This window comes from Oryzias melastigma, linkage group LG8, assembly GCF_002922805.2.
Source record: "Oryzias melastigma strain HK-1 linkage group LG8, ASM292280v2, whole genome shotgun sequence".
Classification (NCBI taxonomy): Eukaryota; Metazoa; Chordata; class Actinopteri; order Beloniformes; family Adrianichthyidae; genus Oryzias; species Oryzias melastigma.
In genome coordinates, this window is record NC_050519.1 from 8,699,750 (window position 1) to 8,720,884 (window position 21,135).

At 38.9% G+C, this 21,135-nt stretch overlaps 2 protein-coding genes across 4 annotated transcripts in view; one reads left to right on the forward strand and one right to left on the reverse strand.

Moving 5' to 3' along the window:
• The first annotated feature begins 548 nt into the window (after positions 1 to 548).
• Positions 549 to 2,838, forward strand: aanat2 (arylalkylamine N-acetyltransferase 2). Its single transcript, XM_036213204.1, has 2 exons — positions 549 to 2,361; positions 2,464 to 2,838. Exons 1-2 carry the CDS (start codon positions 1,915 to 1,917, stop codon positions 2,767 to 2,769), a joined length of 753 nt encoding a protein of 250 aa, XP_036069097.1. The 5' UTR covers positions 549 to 1,914; the 3' UTR covers positions 2,770 to 2,838.
• A 115-nt stretch (positions 2,839 to 2,953) lies between these two features.
• The window catches only part of rhbdf1a (rhomboid 5 homolog 1a (Drosophila)), a 29,407-nt gene continuing 11,225 nt past the window's right edge, over positions 2,954 to 21,135 (reverse strand). The window contains exons 2-19 of one of the 3 annotated variants that reach the window (XM_036213202.1): positions 14,631 to 14,775; positions 14,407 to 14,546; positions 13,539 to 13,643; positions 11,635 to 11,848; positions 9,900 to 10,106; positions 9,664 to 9,786; positions 9,390 to 9,553; positions 7,795 to 8,046; positions 7,608 to 7,719; positions 7,449 to 7,523; positions 7,211 to 7,372; positions 7,001 to 7,101; positions 6,456 to 6,519; positions 6,110 to 6,204; positions 5,926 to 6,001; positions 5,676 to 5,776; positions 3,928 to 4,081; positions 2,954 to 3,847 (exon numbers count right to left, since the gene is read on the reverse strand). In XM_036213202.1, coding sequence (XP_036069095.1) covers positions 3,428 to 3,847; positions 3,928 to 4,081; positions 5,676 to 5,776; positions 5,926 to 6,001; positions 6,110 to 6,204; positions 6,456 to 6,519; positions 7,001 to 7,101; positions 7,211 to 7,372; positions 7,449 to 7,523; positions 7,608 to 7,719; positions 7,795 to 8,046; positions 9,390 to 9,553; positions 9,664 to 9,786; positions 9,900 to 10,106; positions 11,635 to 11,848; positions 13,539 to 13,643; positions 14,407 to 14,546; positions 14,631 to 14,747 — 2,682 coding nt within the window. In that variant the 5' untranslated portion in view covers positions 14,748 to 14,775 and the 3' untranslated portion in view covers positions 2,954 to 3,427. Of the gene's footprint in view, positions 3,848 to 3,927; positions 4,082 to 5,675; positions 5,777 to 5,925; positions 6,002 to 6,109; positions 6,205 to 6,455; positions 6,520 to 7,000; positions 7,102 to 7,210; positions 7,373 to 7,448; positions 7,524 to 7,607; positions 7,720 to 7,794; positions 8,047 to 9,389; positions 9,554 to 9,663; positions 9,787 to 9,899; positions 10,107 to 11,634; positions 11,849 to 13,538; positions 13,647 to 14,406; positions 14,547 to 14,630; positions 14,776 to 21,135 lie in introns of all 3 variants that reach the window. The other 2 variants (XM_036213201.1, XM_024272265.2) reach the window with 2 other exon arrangements.

Below are 21,135 nucleotides of genomic sequence, written 5' to 3' on the forward strand. Positions count from 1 at the left end.
TCTTTTTGCTGTACAGCTAGAGACCATGCATCCCTAACACATCACCTTATTGGATACAACTACTGTTCATTTGGCATTTAAAACTAAATGAAAATCCTTTTTAACAGGATATCTTTTTTTCCTTACCGTCACTTTTTCTTTTATTTTTTAAATGTCATCATATTTATTTATTTGTGTATTTTAATTCTGACATGTCTTGGGTGTATGTAACTTTTAACCAACAAAAAATAGATAAGGCATAACAGCTTCAAACATAAAAATTTGACATTTTTGGGTTTTTTTAGACCGTTTTGTTCTTTGTGGTTGATAAAAGTGTGTCAAATTAATTTATTCAGGTATTGTGCGGATATTAAAGCGTTATGTTTAGTACTTACAAAACACATCTTTCACTGTGGTTCACCTACAGCCAATTCTAATTGACCCAAGAAGTGAGTTTGTGATCGGATGTCTTTTTTATGTTCATATAAAGGTAAATTAGACAGGAAGAAAATTTATTTAAGATTATTTATCTCCCAATTGATTTTAAAACTTTTTGCCAACATATTCTTGTTTGTGGTTTTCAAATGTTGTTATTCCCAGTGCTCGAGTGATTTTTTTAATATATATCTGTATCTATCATAAGTTCTTTTTATTTAACTGAACGTGTAATGTCACATTTCAAGGCTTGGTTTAATTTGCAACACATTCGGGGGAAACTGCTTCTCATTTTTCCAGTTCACAAAAGGCCACGTCACCTCGGGACAGCCACGCTCGTTCACCATCCGATGACCCAAAGATGTTCTTGTATTTGTGATTCGGCCAGCTGTCCAGCTGACGCAGCTGACAGCTTATAAATCAGATTTCCCCCCATTCATCCCTCACTCACAGCTCTAAAAATAAAATAATAAAAAAAAGACGATAATCCGTGAAATAATTCGATCCGATCTCTTAAAACTATGTTAAAAATGATTGGGGTCAAAACAGTTGACCCACCCAAAATAAACACACCCAGGTAGAAAATGTTGATCAAAATAAAAGAAAAAGATTATATCTTTATAAATGTAAATCTTTCCAAAGGGTCTATTTAAAATGACAGTCAGGCGAGCTTGTGTAAACAGGTTTACCTCAGGACAGTAAAAGTAAGTGCTCTCTCGTCTAATTAGTTCGTCCTAAATCTCTTAGAGACATGAAATCATCCCGGCAACAATCCACCCAAATCTCCCTCCTCACTCTGTGCAGCTAAATTAGCCCACATGGCCTTGATCTCCACAACCACGTATCCCTAAAAAGACATTGTTAATAATTACATAAGTTGGGTGGAGTGGGCATGTGTTAAAAAAAAAGCTTTTTAAATCTAGAATAATCACATTTCAGAGGATTTTTATTTTTTTTTTTATTTTTTTTATGTTTGGCCAAAAAGATGCAAATACGAAAAAGATTTTGTATTTACATCTTTTTCTTCTTTACTAGTATTTCTAACTTCTTAATAGGGCTATAAAATCTCATAATTTAAAATGTTCGTGTTTTACCTGTAAATTTTATGCTTTTTTCCATAAAGCACTTTGAATTTTTGAGTGTGAATAGTGTGCTTTTTAAAACGAACGACCCTTATCTTATAAAACTCGTGGAAAATACAATAAGAACAAGGAGTAAAACTGTAGGATTTACAGACACGTGCACAGCGAGCTATCCAGCTACTTTGTATTAAGAGATCAGCTGGAAAGGAGGAGGAGGAGACGACAAGAGGGACTCGAAGGTCAGCTTCACATCTACTGAGATGATCTAGACTACAGACGGGGTGAACTTATCAGGAGAGATTTGGTTGGCGGGATTTCACACCGTTTTTACTGCAAAAGTTTGGAAAAAATATAGGAGGCAGGAAAAAAAAACTCCCAAAACAGTTTGAGCTTTGTGTGTATTTGTGGTGTCGGTATCATGACACAGAAGGTCAGCGGCTCGCCTTTCCTCAAGCCTTTCTTTCTGAGGGCGCCCGTCAGAGTCGTGAGCCCCCTGCAGCAGAGGCGGCACACGCTCCCCGCCAGCGAGTTCAGAAACCTCACACCACAGGACGCCATCAGCGTGTTTGAAATCGAACGAGAAGGCAAGTGTGGATTTTTTAATTTTTTTGTCCGAAAATGTATCAAATTTGTCATGTTTTATCTTTTATTCGGCATGTTTTTCCACATTATTCTTCGGTTGATGCTATTTTCTTTGAAATGCCTTCCAGCCTTTGTTTCTGTATCTGGAGAGTGTCCACTCACTCTGGATGAAGTGCTTAATTTCCTGGGTCAGTGCCCCGAGCTGTCCCTGGGTTGGTTTGAAGAGGGACAGCTGGTGGCTTTCATCATCGGCTCCGGCTGGGACAAGGAAAGGCTTTCACAGGTATTAAAGCCGCCCAGCACGGAGACCTGCGTATTCCCCTCCAATTGTTATTTCTGCAAGTTTCCATATCAATAATTGCTCCATCTAATCTCCATCCCGCAGAAGGCCATGACTCAGCATGTCCCAGACACTCCCACCGTGCACATCCATGTGCTGTCTGTGCACCGGCACTGTCGGCAGCAAGGGAAGGGCTCCATCCTCTTGTGGCGCTACTTGCAGTACCTCCGCTGCATGCCGGGCCTCCGTCGCGCTTTGCTGATCTGCGAGGACTTCCTGGTGCCTTTTTACCTCAAGGCGGGCTTCAAGGAGAAGGGCCCGTCGGAAATCTCAGTGTCCAACATGCAGTTTCAAGAGATGGAGTACACGCTGGGCGGGCAGGCATATGCAAGGCGGAACAGCGGCTGCTAATCTGCTTCAGTTATTCACCTGTGACACGGACACAAAAGATAAACGGCAGACGCCGCACGTTCTGTCAGAGCCACCGACGAGGAGCGACATCTGTGAGGACCACTTTAGTGAACCTCTTGCTTTTTACCATTTCTGCTTCACATTTTTGTTCTTGCAATTAAGAAAAAAACAAGTAGGAGACAGATTCTTTTCTTTGTTTTTTTTTACTGTTGTTTTCAGTTACACGTGTGTAGACAGGTAGCTAAAACACTACCGTGTTAAAAACAAGAATCACTTCTTCAGAAGCAATAAAACGAATAAACGGAAACATTCGAGTGCTCAGCATATTGTAACAAAAATATGGCAGTAGTTGGTACATTTTACGTAAAGGCACCAAAGGCATTGATATTGTTCTTCCTGCTTTTTCTGCGAAGTTGCCTGAATAATAAAATCTACATCTGGACAGTGAACGTAGAAAATGGTCCTTTTTTTTCTGTCTCTGTAACAGCAATCGCCTCTCTTGTAAAGGGCTGCTGGGTGCTTTGATGAGTTTCTGAGGTGCCTTCGATCGGTTTCACTCACGACTGCTGCTGAATGGTAAGGAAAGGAAGTAAAAGAACACAAACATATTAGTTCACAGAAAGGGGGACGGCGGTCCTCCACAGAGTCTGATCGCGCCTCAGTGCAGGTGAGCGTTCAGGTCATACTTCTCACAGAATTTGTCTGTGAAGGGGATGCACGTGAGCAGCTCGCACCAGTCGCACTGGATGGGGTAGACGTAGAAGAGCACCACAAGGCCGGAGAAGAGGCCGACAAACACCAGCAGGAAGACGATGATCTGGCAGCGTTTGCGGTACAGGTCCATGCGGCCGAAGCTGATGTACGGCAGGAAGGCGAAGGACAGGAAGAAGCCGGAGATGAATCCGCATATGTGGGCAAAGTTGTCAATCCAAGGCAACAGGCCGAAGATGAACAGAAAGATGACGACACACAGCAGCTTGATGAAGGCCCTCCAGGGCTCGGCCAAAATCTGCCAGCTCTGGAACAGCTCCACGAACAGGCAGGCCAGGATGCCAAACTGGGAACCTGCTGGACCCACCTGACAGAGAAAACAGGAAGCCCCATTAAATCTATAAACACCACATCCTCAGAAATGACTATATTTTTGCAGATGATCACCTCTGCTCTGTAGGGCAGGAAGATGGCAGACGCCAAGTTGCCAGTGATGCCGCTGAGGATGTAAATGATTGAAATTCGAAGCCAGCCTGCCAGTTTCTCCAGATCCCTCAAGATGGTCATTTGGAAAACCACGGACACCAGGCAGTGAAGGATCCTGGAAGGGCAAGAAACACGGTGGGTGCTGAGCAGCACGTGTTGACAAGATAATCCTTCTGTTCAGAAGAGGCAAACCCCTCAACAGCCTACTGAGAACAACACAATCACTCCCATCTCACTGCGGCTTAATGAGTTCATGAAGCGAGGGCACTTCGCTTAATTACTCGTGAGAGATTTGACGGAACGTGAAGATGAAGAGGTTTTCTTCTTAGCGGCGAGGTCAGGTCTTTGTGCTGACTGACAAGTGATGAGTCTAAACTGACCCAGAATAAAACATGAAAGCCTTATGCAGTTAAACAGTGTTTGAATGTACTGTAAAAATAGTCAGTAAGTAGAGTCTCAGCCACTGGTTATGACGCTTAACAGCAAATAAATAATAATGTTGCACTCCTAATTGTTCTTATTTTAAACAACTTCAATATTAATAAAGCACGAGATGATTCTATAAGTAGTTTTCCATTTTATGTGAAAGTTACCATTTTAAAGTCATGTTTTGATCTAATTCAAAAGTATTCCCAGTCATCTTTTAATTATGATCATCGTGTTTTTAATAAAAAAAAAAAAATATATATATATATATATATATAAAACACAATTTCTTCAAAAAAATTGCCTCTGAGTTGTGCCTCTTGACTGTTGTTGAGGGGCAACCCCGCCTCCCTTCCCATCATCCATCTGTTTACACCACGAGTGTCAAACTCCAGGCCTCGAGGGCCGGCGTCCTGCTGGTTTTCCAGAAAGATTTCTTACAGATTTTTTGTCTGCAAGTGGATGGATCAGAATGGGGTGGAGCAGGAAGCTTATTGCCCACCCAGAGTTTTTTTAAAAAATTTTTTTAACGCCATAAATACTATCTTTTCTAAATTAGATTTTTTCATCTGCTCCTGATTCACAATGGTTGAAATACTCAGAAATGCCAATTTAGGCGTGAATTATACACAAAAGTCCACCATCATCTGAAAATTTCCACGAGAACATGTCAAAAAACACCAAAAACATATTTTTGTCAGTGGATTTTTGAGATGCAAAATGGAAAAAAGAAATCAAATGAAACTGCAAGCAAAAAAAACAAAAAACAGATCAGCAGTATCAAGCTGCAGATGCAAAAGCAAGATTTTAATAGACATAAACAGTGGCTAACAGCAACAAAACAACAAAAAAAAGTAGCTTCATATGATCAAAATCAAGTATTAAAATGTGTATTTTGTGTGTTTCACGTCTTTTTTTCACTTTGCTGCTCAGAGCATCAGCTTAAAGTAACAACAGCTCCTGGCTAAGTAACCTTTCCTAAAGAGCTGCAAAAAACTAATAACCACAATGAAAAAAAACGTAATTTTTTCAACATTTGTCTCATCGTCAGAAAATATAAACTCGAGTCGATTGCTTTAAGCTAAAATGAATTAACTCTTTCAATATGTTGCCTCATACAGTTCATGCAAACTGGTGTAAAACTGACTGTGGTCCCAAAAGATGGAGAGGAGTTACTTTATAGATATTTTTTATTTTATTGAATGACGGTAAAACTCCTTTAAAGCAATGTTTACAGCCAAAACCACAATGTTAATTTTAGTACATAAGACTTTCCGACTTACCCAGCGTGCAGGAAAAGCGAGAGCCAGAGTCTGTAAAACTGATCTGGGATCTCAGGATTCAGGAAAGGCAAAAGTCCACAGACATCATCCATGCAGTGCACCTGAGAGAAAACAAATCATCAATGAGACGACAGTCATTGTATTTTTTAAATTCTTCACTTTTCTTCTATGAAGCACCTCGACAAAATCACACCTTTCTTTATTTTTATTTAAGAGTGAAAACCAACACAGTTTGGGTGGAGCTGCTTACTTGCGAGCAAAGGGTCGCCTCCTCGTGAAAGTAGCCCTTCATGAAGTCACAATATTCACGGGATGTGATCTCACACCTATATATGAACCAAACACCACACAGGAAGTAAACTTCATCTAGAAACCGTTTTTTTTTAAATAGAAAGTTAAAAAGATTCTGCAAAATAAAAGTGAGCTTTGCTCACCTTCCTTTGGTTCCAATGCAGCAGGGCCGGCCCATGATGGTGCAGTCTATGTGAGGCATGTTGGTGTGGTTACCCGTGTTGTACCTGGTACAAATCTAAAGGCCACCACAGAAAAACAGCAGTCTGAAGATGTTGGCGTTATGATTTAATTTAATTTATTCATTTACCCATTCATGTGACTATTTAAAGAGTTTGCACAAGTATGACTTTTGAAGTAATTCAATTTTAACATTTCAAATAAAATAAATAAATAAAAAAGCTGCAATGTACAGAAATTTAAATAAAAAAATAAAGTGGATCAAATGAGAATTGGGCTTCAAAGGACAAAAAAACCAAACAAACGTACTGGCCACTTGGTGATATCATCCGGCCACTCGTGCGGAGGCCCAGAGGCAGGCTCCAGACATATTCTACAAACACACACACAAAGAAACTGCTTTCAACAACCAACAGGCAAAACCTTCAACTTCTGTTATTTTAATTTGAGGTCAGTTCATCAGGAGGCCTGTTACTCAAGAAAACCTGTCACAGTTCATTCAGCAGAAATATATGCTTTAGTAAGATTAATGTCTCTTTTTTTGATTAGAGACATCATTGAGTTATATATTTTTAAAGAAATTGGTGACTTTTAATTCTTTGATTGACAGCTACAAAACAAAATGTTTCTACAGAAGAAGGAAAACTAAAGTTCTAGGTTTTATTAGAATCTTAAAAAAGAAAAATATGGATTTCCTTTAAACGGAAAAAGAGAAAGATTATTTCAGTTTTTAACTCATTTTTTATATGAAACTGAACTTTTTAAGAATAATTTAAGAAAGTTTTACTTTTAAATAAACTAAAATAAGCTTCTTTTTTAGACAGGAGTATTATTTTTGTTAAAACATGTTTTACCTTGGATCCTGATGGCACACGGAGCCATACTGCCTCTCTTTACCATGAAGCTTAGGCGTGCTGGAATGTTGCGGCCACTTCACCCACACAGCCAGAGTGCTCTGCACACACACACACAGGGCACATCAGTCTCTCTCAGCTTCTCTTTATACATTTGAATGAATAAGAAAATTGAAATAGATAAAAAATGGGGAAAAAAAAGCTACAGACCGAGCATTCCTCCTCTGTGGTTTGGACACATCCAGAGCGATCGTTCCGAACGCAGCACGCCGAGTTGCGCTCGATTGCTCTCTTTTCCCCGATAAGATGGTGCACCTGTTTGTCTTGTCTCATGCATGGAGAATATTTGGCCCCCAAGTGGATCAGGGCTTCCTAACAGGCACAAGATTTCAACATTTAGACACTTGTGGGCCTCTTTTTCTTGTCAAAGCATAGAGGCTGAACTTACTGAACTCGGCCCGATCCAGAAGTTCTCCTGCTGAACAAACTTGACGTTTTCATACACACCTTTGTTTCTTAAAACCTACGTGAGAAGAGGTACAGAAAAATGTAAGTGATATAAAAAAAAAAACAGAAAGATACTCATTACATCTGAAGTAGAACTCACAGAATCAACTGTCTCGTGCTGGGAAAAGCCTACAGGCGCAATGCCATAGATGCATACAGCCAGGATAGTGATAAGTAAATGGACAAAGGTGATCCAGTATGTGAAAAAAGGCCTAAAAGACAGCAAAAAACATGTCTAAAAAGGAGAAAAATTAGCAAATTTGAAAAAAACTGATCCAGTGCTGCACCTGTGGTCATCCATATCTTCAATCTGCCTTTTGACGTAGCTGTCGATGCGTTTGCGATACGTGCGGTTCGTCAGCTTTCCAACCATCCCCAACCCGTAAGGCCTCTTCTCGCGGGCGAAAAGCTTCTTGACGGGAACGACGATGCGTTGCCCACGCCGCTGTCCGTTCACGCTCACCACCTCCTGACGCAGCGGCACCTTCGGCGGACCTGGAGTTCCCTCTTTGGTTTTACGCCACCCTCTCTCCAGAGGTCTGGAGGACATATCGGAGATGAGAAACATAAGAAAATTAATGTAAACAGAGGATGGAATAATAAAATATATTAAAAAACACAAGATAATCATTAAAAAATATTTAATTCACATTTTAATTTATTTTTTTGCTTGCATTTTACCACCTATTATTAACAGTTTATAAATATACACATATAGCACATGTGTCAAAGTCGAGGCCCGGGGGCCGGATCCGGCCCCCCAGGTAATTCTATTCGGCCCTCCAGATAATTTTATTTTATTGTTAGAAGTTGTCCTATGTTATCTTGCGCTCATTTCTAACTTGTATAAATTTGACAAAATATATTTTTATGGAGAGTAAAATACTAAAAGTTATTTAAGGTTTAAGGTGATTTATTCTGGAATAATATTTCTGACTTTTTATTATTCATAATTATGTTAAAAAGGTACAGTTATAACATTTTTAAAATTGGCATTCTGCTAGTTTTTTGGACTATTTTGCATCAACTAAGATTTTTTTGGCTGTTTTGGAGTTTGGCAAATATTTCAGCTACATGTTAGCTATTTTGGCAATTTTTTTTAGTTAGGCTAATATTGACACGTTAGCTGTTTGGGCTAATTTAGACTCTTTTTTCAGTTTTTTTTTTTGGCTATTTTGAAGTTTACCTATTTTTTTCAGCTACATGTTAGCTATTTTGGCTAATTTAGTTTTTTTTTTAGTTAGGCTAATATTTAAACGCTAGCTGTTTGGGCTAATTTAAGCTCTTTTTTTCATTTTTTAGGCTATTTTGAAGTTTAGCTATTTTTTTCAGCTACATACTAGCAGTTTAGGCCAACCAAAGTTTTTTTTTGTTTGTTTGTTTTTCTAGGCTAATTTAGCATTTAGCTAATATTTTAGCTGGTTATCAGCTTCAGCATTTTCAGCTGTTAGCTTCACTGTTTTTAGCTATCAATTTCAGCATTTTACGCTATCAGCACTAGCTCCTTCAGTGGCCACATTTAGCTTACAGCATTTCCCCTAGCATTATCAGAGATAATGCCATATATCTAGTTCATAATTATGTCCAAAAGTTACGGTTTTGAAGTTTTAAAAATTTAGTTTTAGAGTGTTCAATAAATGTTTATCCTGTTCGGCCAACGACCTAAGGTGTGCTTTGGATTTTGGCCCCCTGTGGGATTGAGTTCGACACCCTTGACATTTAGGAATTGTTTCTTTGGTTGGATGATGTGTCCGCTAGAAAACGAGACACAAAAATCCCAAGAGGCCAGAAAATCAAACATGGCACAGTTGCATTTCCACCAGATTCTTTGGGGAGAATTGCCGTTCTGAAGGGGCTTATCGCTGCAGCCGCACACACTCACAGCATGAGGTGACTTCTCTCCAGCTCGGTCTTATCTAGGGCGCTGCCTGTCAGCTCCGTCTCATCCTTCTTGCTGCTAGAGGCTGCCTCTTTGATGACGGCTTCAGATGGAGACTCAAACACCTCGTCTGCATACGTGGACAGCTCCTCCTGCATCAAAATATCCTACAAACGCAGGAAATGAGGATAGATGCAGACATTTTGGTTTTGTTGGATCCATAAATGTGCGTCAATGAGTGAATATGCAAAGAAGAGGAGAGGTTGTGGCTTCGTACTCTGGCAAAGAAGGATGTGTCGAGCTCATCTGGAAAGTCGATCACATCCTCCTCCATGAAGCTGGCAGGGGTGAAGCTTCTTCTCTGCGCCCGTTTCAGGGTACTTTCCCGAAACGACCTCCCCTGAAGAGCAGATAGGAGCAGTTATTGCAAACATTTACCTTCGCAGAAACCCCACCTCCTTAAAAATGATTATTTTGTTCATTTTTTTCCCACATGATACTCCAGCCACTCACTTTAACAAGCGCAGCTGCGGCCCTGAAGCTCATTTTTGCCACAGATTCCCGCTTACGCCGCCGCGGCAGCCGGTTGAGACCTGAGCGAGAGCTGGTAAAGGAGCAAAGCGAGGCAGCCCCGGGCGTGATGGGGGTTTGAGGCACGCTGTAGCCATCCACCTCTTCCACCATTCGAAAGGCTCTCCCACGAGCCAGTGGATCGACTATCTAGAGGTAAAAAAAAAAAAAAAAGAAAAAAAAAGTTGGTTACCAACCCATTAAAAGAGAGATCAGGTTACCTGCTTTATAAATATTTATACCTTTTCACTGTAGATGCATTTAAATAAAAAAATAATTTGTGACGTGGCCCTGTTTGGATGATGCTAAAGGTAATTTCTTCTAAATCTTTTAGTGCATATTTTAAAACTGTGTTTTGATATGTGTGCCATGAGAGGACTTATTTAATTTTACCTAAATGGTCTAAAAAACATTTACTATTGCCAGGATATCAACTCTGTGTTCATCCAAACACGCCCAGCCTTCATGGTGAGTAGTTAGAAATATGACATTTTTTTTTTTTAAATCTGTGATTATTTGATTTCTATAATTCTATTTAAGACATTTTGATAGTAAAAGTTTATTTTTAGTTCAGAATACAGTTTTTTTTGTTTTTTTGGTAGCTGATGTGATTTTATTCCAAGAAAAAGAAGTAGCTTGGTGCAAAATAGGCTGAAAAATGTCTAAAAGCTAAATGAGAGTAAAAAAAATGTTAAAAAAATAGATTGCTAAAAAGTGATTTTAACAGATTTTAAGATCTGATCATCTTTTGAACTATTTTCAAAGAGTTCCCATTGGTCTTTTAATTATGATTGTGCGTTTTTTTAGCCACATTCAAAAACCCTGTGTTGTTTTATTGGACATCGTTTCTGCAGAGCGGCAGTAGCTCATTAGAAATTTGCGTCTGAGTTGTGGGCGGGACTGTTAGTGCATAGAAACCCCGCCCCCTTTCTCTTCCCAGTTGGAGAGTGAATAGGAGCAGGGAGATTGTGGTCCGCCCAGCTCAGGTTTTACATCACAAATAAGCTTTTTTCAAACTTCTTTTCTTTTGTGTACTCCAGATTAATAATAATTTAAATAGGGAAATACTCAGAAAATACATTTTAAGATAAAAATCTTTATATATGTCCTCCACCATAGAAAAATGCCCCCAAAACCTGTAAAAAAAACACCCAAAACACATTTTTTTTAATCGTAGTAGGTCTTTCATTTTAAGTTTAGATATTGGAAGAAAATTTCCATTTAAAAAAATAAAGAAACACAATAACATATAAACCTACTTAAATCAGTACTTCAAATTAGTTTTAAAAAACAATCTAAAATTGGTATAAATAACTGACTGAATGCTGAACAGTTACAAAGATATCAGGAAACTCCCACAAAAAAAACAAATCATTTCAAAGTGAGCCACATTTTTGAATTCAAACTGACTAAAGGAAAAAAGTTTAAATGCTGAAAGTATATGAAATAAATTGTTTTTAAGAGATAACAACTATTTTTAAAAATCTATTAAAATATTGAATCTTTCAAAAATTATAAAGATTTTTAAAACAAGAAGTGGAAAATAGCATAAATTGATTAATAATTTTAATAGTATAAAAAAAGTATAAAAAGATGGAATAAAATCAGATGTGAATTCAGATCCAACATTTACCCTTCTACCTGAGCTGTATTTAGACAAATAACCAACATCCGGTACCTTTTGCATCCCATGCTGTGAGGAGGGAACATACAGAGGGGGAGGAGTCTCAGTGCTGGTCAGCGAGATGTTGTCCTGGCTGGGCAGATCCATCTCCCGGATCACCTGTGGCTTCAGCTTCCCATAGCGCATGCTGCAGTGGCGCAGACTTTTCCTCTGCCACTTCTGGGTGGCGTCGCCATCCTTACTAACCCCAAACCAGTCCGCCGTTCCCCTGAAGCCACAAACATGAACGTGTCAGACCTACTGCATCTTTTACAGGGGAAGCGGAGGTATAGCAGACGTTGCTACAGCAGCACTTTCCAGGATATAAAACTGTGCAGAGTGGCGGGAACAAGTTCTGACATGTCCAAGTCCAAATGCACAGGGAGAGATAATTTCACACATACCAAATTCTTGCTTGAAACAATAATAGGAGGTTGAAATAAAATAGCAACTAATAAAAATCATCTTTGTTCCTCAAGTGGAGGAAGCATCTTTAAAGAAAAGCTCAGGCGATGAAGAAATTTCATTTCTATTTGTGACTTCCAGAATGAAAGTTCAGTCGGGTTTGGTTAATCAGTTTCTCTCTCTCAGAACTGAGCAGCTGACATTTTACAGTCCAGCATTTATGTTTGTCTTTATAGCTGTGGCTGCTCCTTTTTGTTTCCTAATCTAATCAGGAATCTGATTAGATAAGGAAACAAGTAATGATAATATTGCTCAATAATATATAGATTATAAAGCAACAAGGTCTGAGGTTGTTCAGACGAAACCGCCGTGCTTAGTCATCGCCATACCTCTAAAATGACTGGACACTCTCAGAGATAACTGACAGAAAGGGGTTTTCAGAATCTCCCACTCTTTTAAAGAGAGGTGTGGTGGAGAAATGACTAAGTGCGGTTAAACTGCGACATGATTTGTGCCTTTAGACCCATCTTTAGTTGAGGCTGAAACATTGCAGCCGTACATACTGTACGTCACTTACAGCATTATTGAAGCAAAACCGTTTATGATTCTCCAAGGCCCGTTTCAAGAAGCAGGTTTTGTTGAAACTCTGAGTTCATGAACCCAGAGTTAAGGAAAACTCTGAGTTTCTGGTTTCCTAAATGGAGGTAACTTAAACCTGTGAAAGTGGGTTAAACCAAACCCGTTTTACAAAAAGGGATAGGATCAAACAGATACAGGATAACAGATCAAAAACAATTCCTTAATCAACAAGTGATCAAATTACATTTCTGACATTTTTTAGTACTTATCCTGGCAGCTGTTTTCTCTCTGTGTTTGCTCATTTTGTAGAAAATGTGCTCGTGGTCAACATATGCTTGTAGGAGCACATCAATTTCTGTCGCCGTGAAGTATGAAGCCCTGTTGGCGTTATTTCCCGTTGCCATGGTGAATCGTAATGTTTTTGCTCCATTGCTCAGGGCTTTTTATGGTCGCAATGCTCGCACCTGACTCTGAGTCGAATAACTCAGAGTTGATTGAACAAACTTTTTTCAGCTATTCTGAAACAGATTACTCTGAGTTTGCGAACTCAGAGTCAGTCAACTCTGACTGAATTTGTTCTTGAAACGGGCCTCAGATCAACCACAGTTAACAACTACTGACTTACCAATATAAAAAATGTACGATTCAGCAAAAGTTTTGTATGTTTTTGTAAAAGTTGCTCAGAAATTTGGAATAAATTTGTCACTAACAAGGCAAATTTTAAGGAGAGGGTTTTTTGGGGAATTTTCTGTCCACGGATAAAAGGAACTAATACTCTTTTTTTTTTGCTTGTTTGTGTGTTTTTACCAGCAACCTATCTGTTTTGTTCTATTGCAGTGAATCTGTTAAAATTGCAAATAATTAGCATTTGTCACACAATAAGCGAGGAATCGCACAACGCCATCCTTATATTTGTGAGGCACCCGCCGCCGTACCTGAGAAGAGTTCTGGACAGAGAGTGGTGTTTCCTGGTGCTGCGCCGTGCAGCCCGCTGCCCCTTAATGGGCACAGTGTTAATCCGCTCAAAATGCACTCTCCTGCTGCTGAAGTGACCAGGCAGGGCGGGACCAGGAGGTGGCGAGAAGGGACAAAGGGAAAGGAGGAGAAGAAGAGAAAACAGAAGTGAAAAGAAAGATGCAGGAAAAGAGAGCAGTGAGGCTTCATGCAGGGGGGAGCAAAGCTGGCATTCAGGTGAACCTTGATTTAAAGACCCACTACGATGGAAATCCTGTTTTGTTGGTGTTTTTAACATGTTCTAATTGCAATTTTTCCTCATGATGGAGGACATATATTAAGAAAATTAAGGTCAAAATAGCATTTTTTTTATATTTCTTTATTCAAATTGTTGTAAAAATTAAGTCTGAAAAGACACAGATTCTTCGTATTCCTCGACATTTGACACAAAACTGTACAGCTGGATAGCTCCAACATGGCTTGCCAATTTTGTTGCACCCGTAATGTGAAGTTGGGGGTTGTTGTGGGCTGTAAGCTATTGGGGGAGATGATAAATAGATGGATGATGGGAAATAGGGGCAGACTTACTGCCTGTTCGGGATTTTTGGGAGGGATTTTGGCAAAACAGCACAATCAGAATTAAAATACACTGGGAACGTTTTTTTAGAAAGATCAAAAGACGATCGGAGTGGGTCTTTAAAGGTTTGAGAAACAAGAAAAGTCATTTTTAAGCAGTCTGCTTAGGAGTGTTAATCATAAAGCATTTAAAAATCTTACAGAAGAGAAGCACGACAAGCTAATCTATACTGTTAGGTGAAATCCTGAAACCCTTTCGGAGTGAAAGTTTACCTCTTTATGGTTTGAGTAATGGATGACTGACGCTGCAAGACCGGCCGCCGGGTGTCGAAGAAGTCCCGTGGAGGAGACGGGAGGTGGGATGTTTCCACAGGCATGCTGATGCTACGCAGGAACCCCTGCCTCTTCATTGGCTACATTTGGTAAAAAAAACTATTATGAAACAGTCTGCAGAAAGCATCCTGCAAGGGATTAAAAAAAAAGGTTCAAGAAAGTACCTGAACAAAAGTGGGAGGCTCATCGAGGGACATCTGAGCTGCGGGAATGTCCAGTCGGAGCCAGGGAGGTTTCTTCCTCTGCAGGCTGCTTGTGCTTTCCCGCCGCGATTCAGCCATGTTCCCTGTCCCACCCCAGGCCTGCCAGCTGCACAGATAGAAACAGACAAAAACATTTATAAATCAAACTAAAATGTCTCAAAAACACTATTATTAGAATTCTCTGCACTCTCTGGTCTGTTTGACGATCACATTTACTATCATAAAGGAATAACCTCGACCCCTTCATAAACTTTTCTTCAAAAGCTTCTGAAAGGATTTCAAAAAGTTTAAAATGCTTTATTTAAAACATACATAACAAGGGCTATGACACATAATGGTAAGACACCTTTGGAAATGAGAACATTTAGTGGAGCTTCACCTGGTTTTTAGACATTTTTCATATTGTTTTGACCTTGTTTTTACTTTTGGATTAATACATTTTTATTTGCCTCTATACGTTTGATCACAGCTTAAAAAACAGTTTAATCTCAAATTCATTGATATTTTACTAGGAATGGGCGATATATCCGTGTCAGAATCGGTATCGGCCAATATTTGCATCTGTATCCGACTGATCCAAAAGAAAATTCACCGATATTGTTCTGTCCGTTTTCAGAAACACCTTTTTTTGGCAATGAGAAGCTGATGATTTACAGTTACATCTAATAGTCAGTAAACGGTCTGAATGTTTCCAGATATATTTTAAAAGTTTTAAAGTGATATATATAATGTGTAAAATGTGATTGTACAATAAAACGGAAGTTGTGCTTTTCTTATAAAGAAACAATAAGGAAATCTAAACTTTGTGTTATTGTAGACACATAAATATCGGCAAATATCGGCCACAGTTGCAGGGAAATATCGGTTATCAGTATCGGTCGTAAAATGATCTCTAATTTTTACAATAAAAAATGACCCAATTTACCTGTCGGAATTGAGTTTTTTGGACAGTTTCAGGGAAAATATTTATTAAAAAAAAGAAACTGAGGTTTTACTAAAAAGATGTATATTAAATTATTTGGGCAAATTGTAAAATAATAGAAAAAAACACTTAAAAAGGCTCCAAAGGGTTAATTTTAGACTCCCTTTATTTGACTTAAACATTCAAATATTTCTCCAAAGTAAAGAAAAAACACTCAGAGTTGGAAAAACTATCCCCAAACCTGTCACATCTGTGTTTATTGAAAAAAGGGAAGCTTGTCAGCTTAATGTTAATCCCATAACTCATCTTAAAACAAGCTTAATTCCTCTGTGTGGCTTGAAGTAGCTCGACTTTCAGAGTGTGTTTAATGGAGACTAATGACGGTGTGTGCATTCCCATGATGAGGCCTGTAAACCCCAGGTGGTGCACAGTAAACCAGAGCATCAGGCAGTCTGCAGTCTTGTTATCATCACCAGCTCTGCGTTTTACTGTCCCACCGTCTAAACTCACACCACTGGATTCACTTCCTGCCTTAATCTTGGTTCCAATTATCCCCATGGAAAATTGTACCCTTAAAAAAGTTCACTTTTGCACATTCCTTTACTGTGCAATTAGGAATATAGTGGAAAAAACTGATTTCATCAAACTGCAAAAATGCAAAAAAAGCTCACAGACCAATCATAAAGCCATTTACAATCACAGTTTCTGTTTCATTCTTTGTCTGCATATCTGCAAAATAAAACGCCACAATAGATCTCTGTCGAAAATGTCGTCACTTCCAGAGGTTTTCATAAGTTAAAGCAGGTCACGCCCTCACTTCTCTTGTTACAGAACAGGCTCCTTGGAGAGAAAAAAAGAGGAAAGAAATTGGTGGCAGTCTGTGACCACATCTGTTTCACATTGGCATTTTAATGCACCGCAAGCTTCTGTTTAAGCCCATGTGGTGATGGGAAGTGTTGTCAGAGAATCTCAGCAGAAGCAGAAAAGCTCCCACTGAAGACAGCGAAAGGAATCAGCCTTCCAGAATAAATGAGTTCCTTCTTCAGGTGATGGAAAATCCCATTGCAGATTATACCCATTGTTGCCCCGCGGTGGACCGGGAAACTGTCCAGAGTGTGCCCCGCCTTCTCCCTGGAGTAGCTGGGATAGGCTCCAGCAACCCCTTTGACCCTGACACAACCAAGCAGGAATAGGAGCTGGATGGATGGATTACATCCAATCTTTAACTAAAGATTTATCTTTGGCTTTGATGGGAAACCTATTCACTGCAACATCAGCGTAACTCAGAAATATAAACTTTGAAAAGTAAACATTGATATAAATTATCTATGTGAAATTGATTCACATTTTACACAAATTGGGTCCACTTTAAATTACATTTTTAGTCAGTTTTTCTCAAGGCTCTTTCACAATACCACAAATGTTGGTGCACCTTCCTGTCAATGTTCAGAAAAGACACAAAATTGCCACAAAAACAAATTTTTCTTTAAGTTAATGAAAATCAGTGAAGGTAACATAAAGAATATAGTTTTCTAAAAGCAGACTTGGGTCTCCTTTATGCTCTAATCCAGTGGGGGGCAAACTACAGCCAGGGGGCCATATGCAAAAAACTATTTAATCTGGTCCACCAAACTGGAATAAATGATATTGATAATCCTTATTAACGTTTTATTTTCTAGTGTGTCCCCATAGATGACAAACAACAAATTACTTTACCTTGGTTTAGGTGCAGAAAGTTAATCTGTTGGAAGATTTGTTGTTGTTTTGACGTTCATGTTTGTTTTCCAAGTCGGAAAGTCATTTTTCTGATCATTCCAACACCACATGAATGCAGCATTTGTCTAAGTTAGTGTGTTTTCTCTGAGGCATATCAATAATTGGCTCAAAAATGAGAACAAAAGTAACAGTTTAGAAATAAATACTACAAAATGTTCTATTTTATTATAAATACAGTCATTTTTAATCAAAGTTGAAGCATGTTTTTGTCCAGATTCTGTGCTATTTATTTCTCGTATGACCAAAAAACTCCCTCTTTTTCAAATTTTAGAACACTTAATGGCCCTACCACGTGTATCTCTCACTGAAATTGCAAACATTTGTGATTATCACAGAATTACAGCATCTTATTTCTGTTGTTTATTTGCTGCCAAAATTAAATACGCAACAAAAGTTTTTAAAAAATAAGGCAGGTGTGAATAGTTTTTCACAGCTGACAGCAGGAGGTGAGCTACTGTACTTCCTACAGAACAAGCAGAACTGGATTCTTATCAGGTCGAAACACAGTTAAGATCTTAGAGGAATGGCCAGCAATATTTTAAATGTTTTAAAAAATAGTCACTACACCCATCTTATTTCTGGTGCAACGGCTTGAAAGTCTTGCTTCCCTTTTTTTCTGCAGCTCATGTCTGGGAATGTCTACAGTCTGACCTCCTGTCATCATCATCATCACTGAGGAAGCAGCTCCTCCACTGTGAGAAAGAAACGTCATTGAATGGAGAAGGTTGTCTGAGAAAAACAGAACGTTGTTTTCAGGCTGTCCTTCTCATATTTCATATATTCAGAGGAAGGAACAATTTAATTAAATATTTGGCAATTATACAAAGTCTAGGATTAGCTCTATAAAGTACGCTGTGTGGTGTGGGGACACAAGCCTTTAATTATTTAAAACTATTAAGCTCAAATGCACCAAAATAACTCATCTTTTTTTCAAGGTACATGCTTCAGATGATGTATGACAACAATTTGCAGCTTTGGATAGTTTCCCAGCTGTTATACATTCCTGAAGTTGAGCCTCATGTTCATCTGACCTCCACCTACTTTTCTTGTCTACGGCAAAGACTAAAGACTTTTCACCAAACCAAAACTCAAGAGATGCGCGTCTAATCTTGCATTCTGGGGCTGATGCGTTGGGATCCAGCAGGCAGCAGAGAACAGGCAGGTGATCTAAACACAGAGGACAAGCTGACATTCATGCAGGTGCTTGGATGTCCAATAGGCTATTAATGACTTTGGTTGACAGGCGTGTCGAGTGTTCTCTGTCGTGGGAGCTTCAGTCTTTTACAGGATGCTCCACAAACTCCATCCTTCTATGAGGTTTTATCATATGAGCACTTAGTTACAAGTCACTAGGGCTGCCACGACTAGTCGACTAATCGACGACTAATCTACTATTAAACTAATTTAACAGGTGATTAGTCATTACTTTATATTTTATGGAGTCGGGTGTCGTAAAGTTGAAAGTTATAATAGCATTATGCTAGCTATTTGGACTATTTTGGCATTTATTAAGGTTTTTGGGCTATTTGGAGTTCAGCTAATAATTCAGCAACATGCTAGCTAATGTGGCTAATTTAGAATTTTTCAGTTTTTAGGCTATTTTGGAGTTTAGCTAATATTTCAGCAACATGCTAGCTAATGTGGCTAATTTAGGATTTTTCAGTTTTTAGGCTATTTTGGAGTTTAGCTAATATTTCAGCAACATGCTAGCTAATTTGGCTAATTTAAATATATTTCAGTTTTTTAGGCTATTTTAGAGTTTTGGTAATATTTCAGCTACATTCTAGGTCTTTTAGCTAATTTAGGATTCTTTCTGTCTTTTTGGCTAGTTTGGAGTTTAGCTAATATTAGCTTCAGCTTCAGTGTTTTCAACTATTAGCTTCAGCGATTTCAGCATTTTTAGCTACCAATGTCAGCATTTTCAGCATCCAAATTCAGCTTACAGCATTCATACTAGCATTATCAAAGCTAATGCTATGTATCTAGTTTTTAGTTAGTTTACAGCTAATGATGGTTATAATGTGTGCTTAACATCCAGTTTGCGCATGACCCGATTAGTCGACTAATCGCAAAAAATAATTAGTGATTAGTCGACTATTAAAATCACCGTTTGTAGCAGCACTGCTATTCACAAACCCGTTTATTTCTTTAGAGGTGCAGCTTTATGGCCTCTATTGTGATTTTTGTGTCACTTAACCACCACAGACAAGAAAATGTCAAGCACAGATGTTTGGTTTGCAAAGTACAAAAAGTACAAAAATAACATGAACATTTCAGAGTACATTAAAAAAAATCTCTTCTATCTGAGGTCGTTTATATTCTCAATGTGTGCCTTAACCACATTCCACAAGATCTCCAGGACGAAAAACAACCATGAAGGAATGGTGGAGCTGGAAACCACATGCAGTCTAACCGCAGCGGACAGGAGCTGGTGGGTTTCCGGGCACCGCGTGTGCTCTGGTGCTGCTGCTTCACAGGAGGCAGACAAAGTGTAGCCACAGCTAGGGTGGCAGAGGAAAGAGTCTTATTGAGGCTGACAGAGAGTACAGTGACTAGCCAAGTGAGGTCGTGCTCGCGCGCAGAGGGAGCTGCCCAGATAAGGTGACCACTGGGAAAAGACCAGAGCTTCAAAACATACACATTGTGGTCTTTTAAAATACAAACCTTCCTATCCCTTAAAACTTTAAAGCTATAAACTTTCAAAAGAAAAAAAAAATGCTTTTTCAATTTAAAGTCAAGTTTTTCCAGTTTTTCCAAACTTGTGCAATCCGGGGTGATAAAAAAAAGAAGGCTGGGTGCAAAAATATTGAAAACAGGTTATATGTTTTTAGTTCTTTGCACTCTGTTAGTAATTTCCCATAAATGCACATTCTATTCATTGTTATGTCACTCTCCACGTTGGAGGAGAGGCCTAACAGTGGAGACAATGGAGGGAAACCGGCTCCCATGGATTTTTTTTCCCACTCTTTAAGTCAAAAACATAAATTACACGCAATATTTATGAAAATATGAGTTAAATGCCATTGAAATGTTGTGAAATCTACCTCAATGCACAGGAAATAGCTAATTTCTCAAATCTGCAGGCATGTGTGGCTTTACCTGCATCTGCAACAGCGCTTTTGATCTTAATATAGCTCACTGTGGCTCCAACTGGAGCAAATTACAGAGACAAAACTACAAGCAAGAGGCATTTAATTTAGGTGAGAAAAACAGAAACACAATGAAGAGATAAGCACTAAACTAAACTAAATTAAAAATGTTCATTGTGGAATGTGAACAAAAGCTGCCAACATGATTTATCCTAAACAAAGAAGTTGAGCGCTGAGCTTATGTCTTGCAGTGATACTCCATATTAAGTAACCAGTAAACGCTTGCAGTCATCTCAACTGACCTTAGTGACATGTGACAGTGAGTCACACCACGCCAGTTTCTTACAACACAAAAAAATGCACAGAGACAGCAGAAATATCCATCACAGCTGACCCTCAGATCAAGTGTCACAGCCAGCCGAGGGGCCGGCGTGGTAGACGGCGGGGTGAGGAAACCAACACGGGCAGGGCAGCTTATATAGTTTTACTTTTCTGATTTACAGCCCTCGCTGCTTTAACTATATCAATTTAGCCACACAAGTGGCTACCCCACAATCATAACAGTGTTTGTTGGGAGCCAGATATAGCCTCTGAAAGTATAAATTGCCTCCTAACAGCAGCCTGTGAGCTCCTAGTGTTTTTTATAGGACTCAAATGCTAATTTACTTTTGGCAAAAGC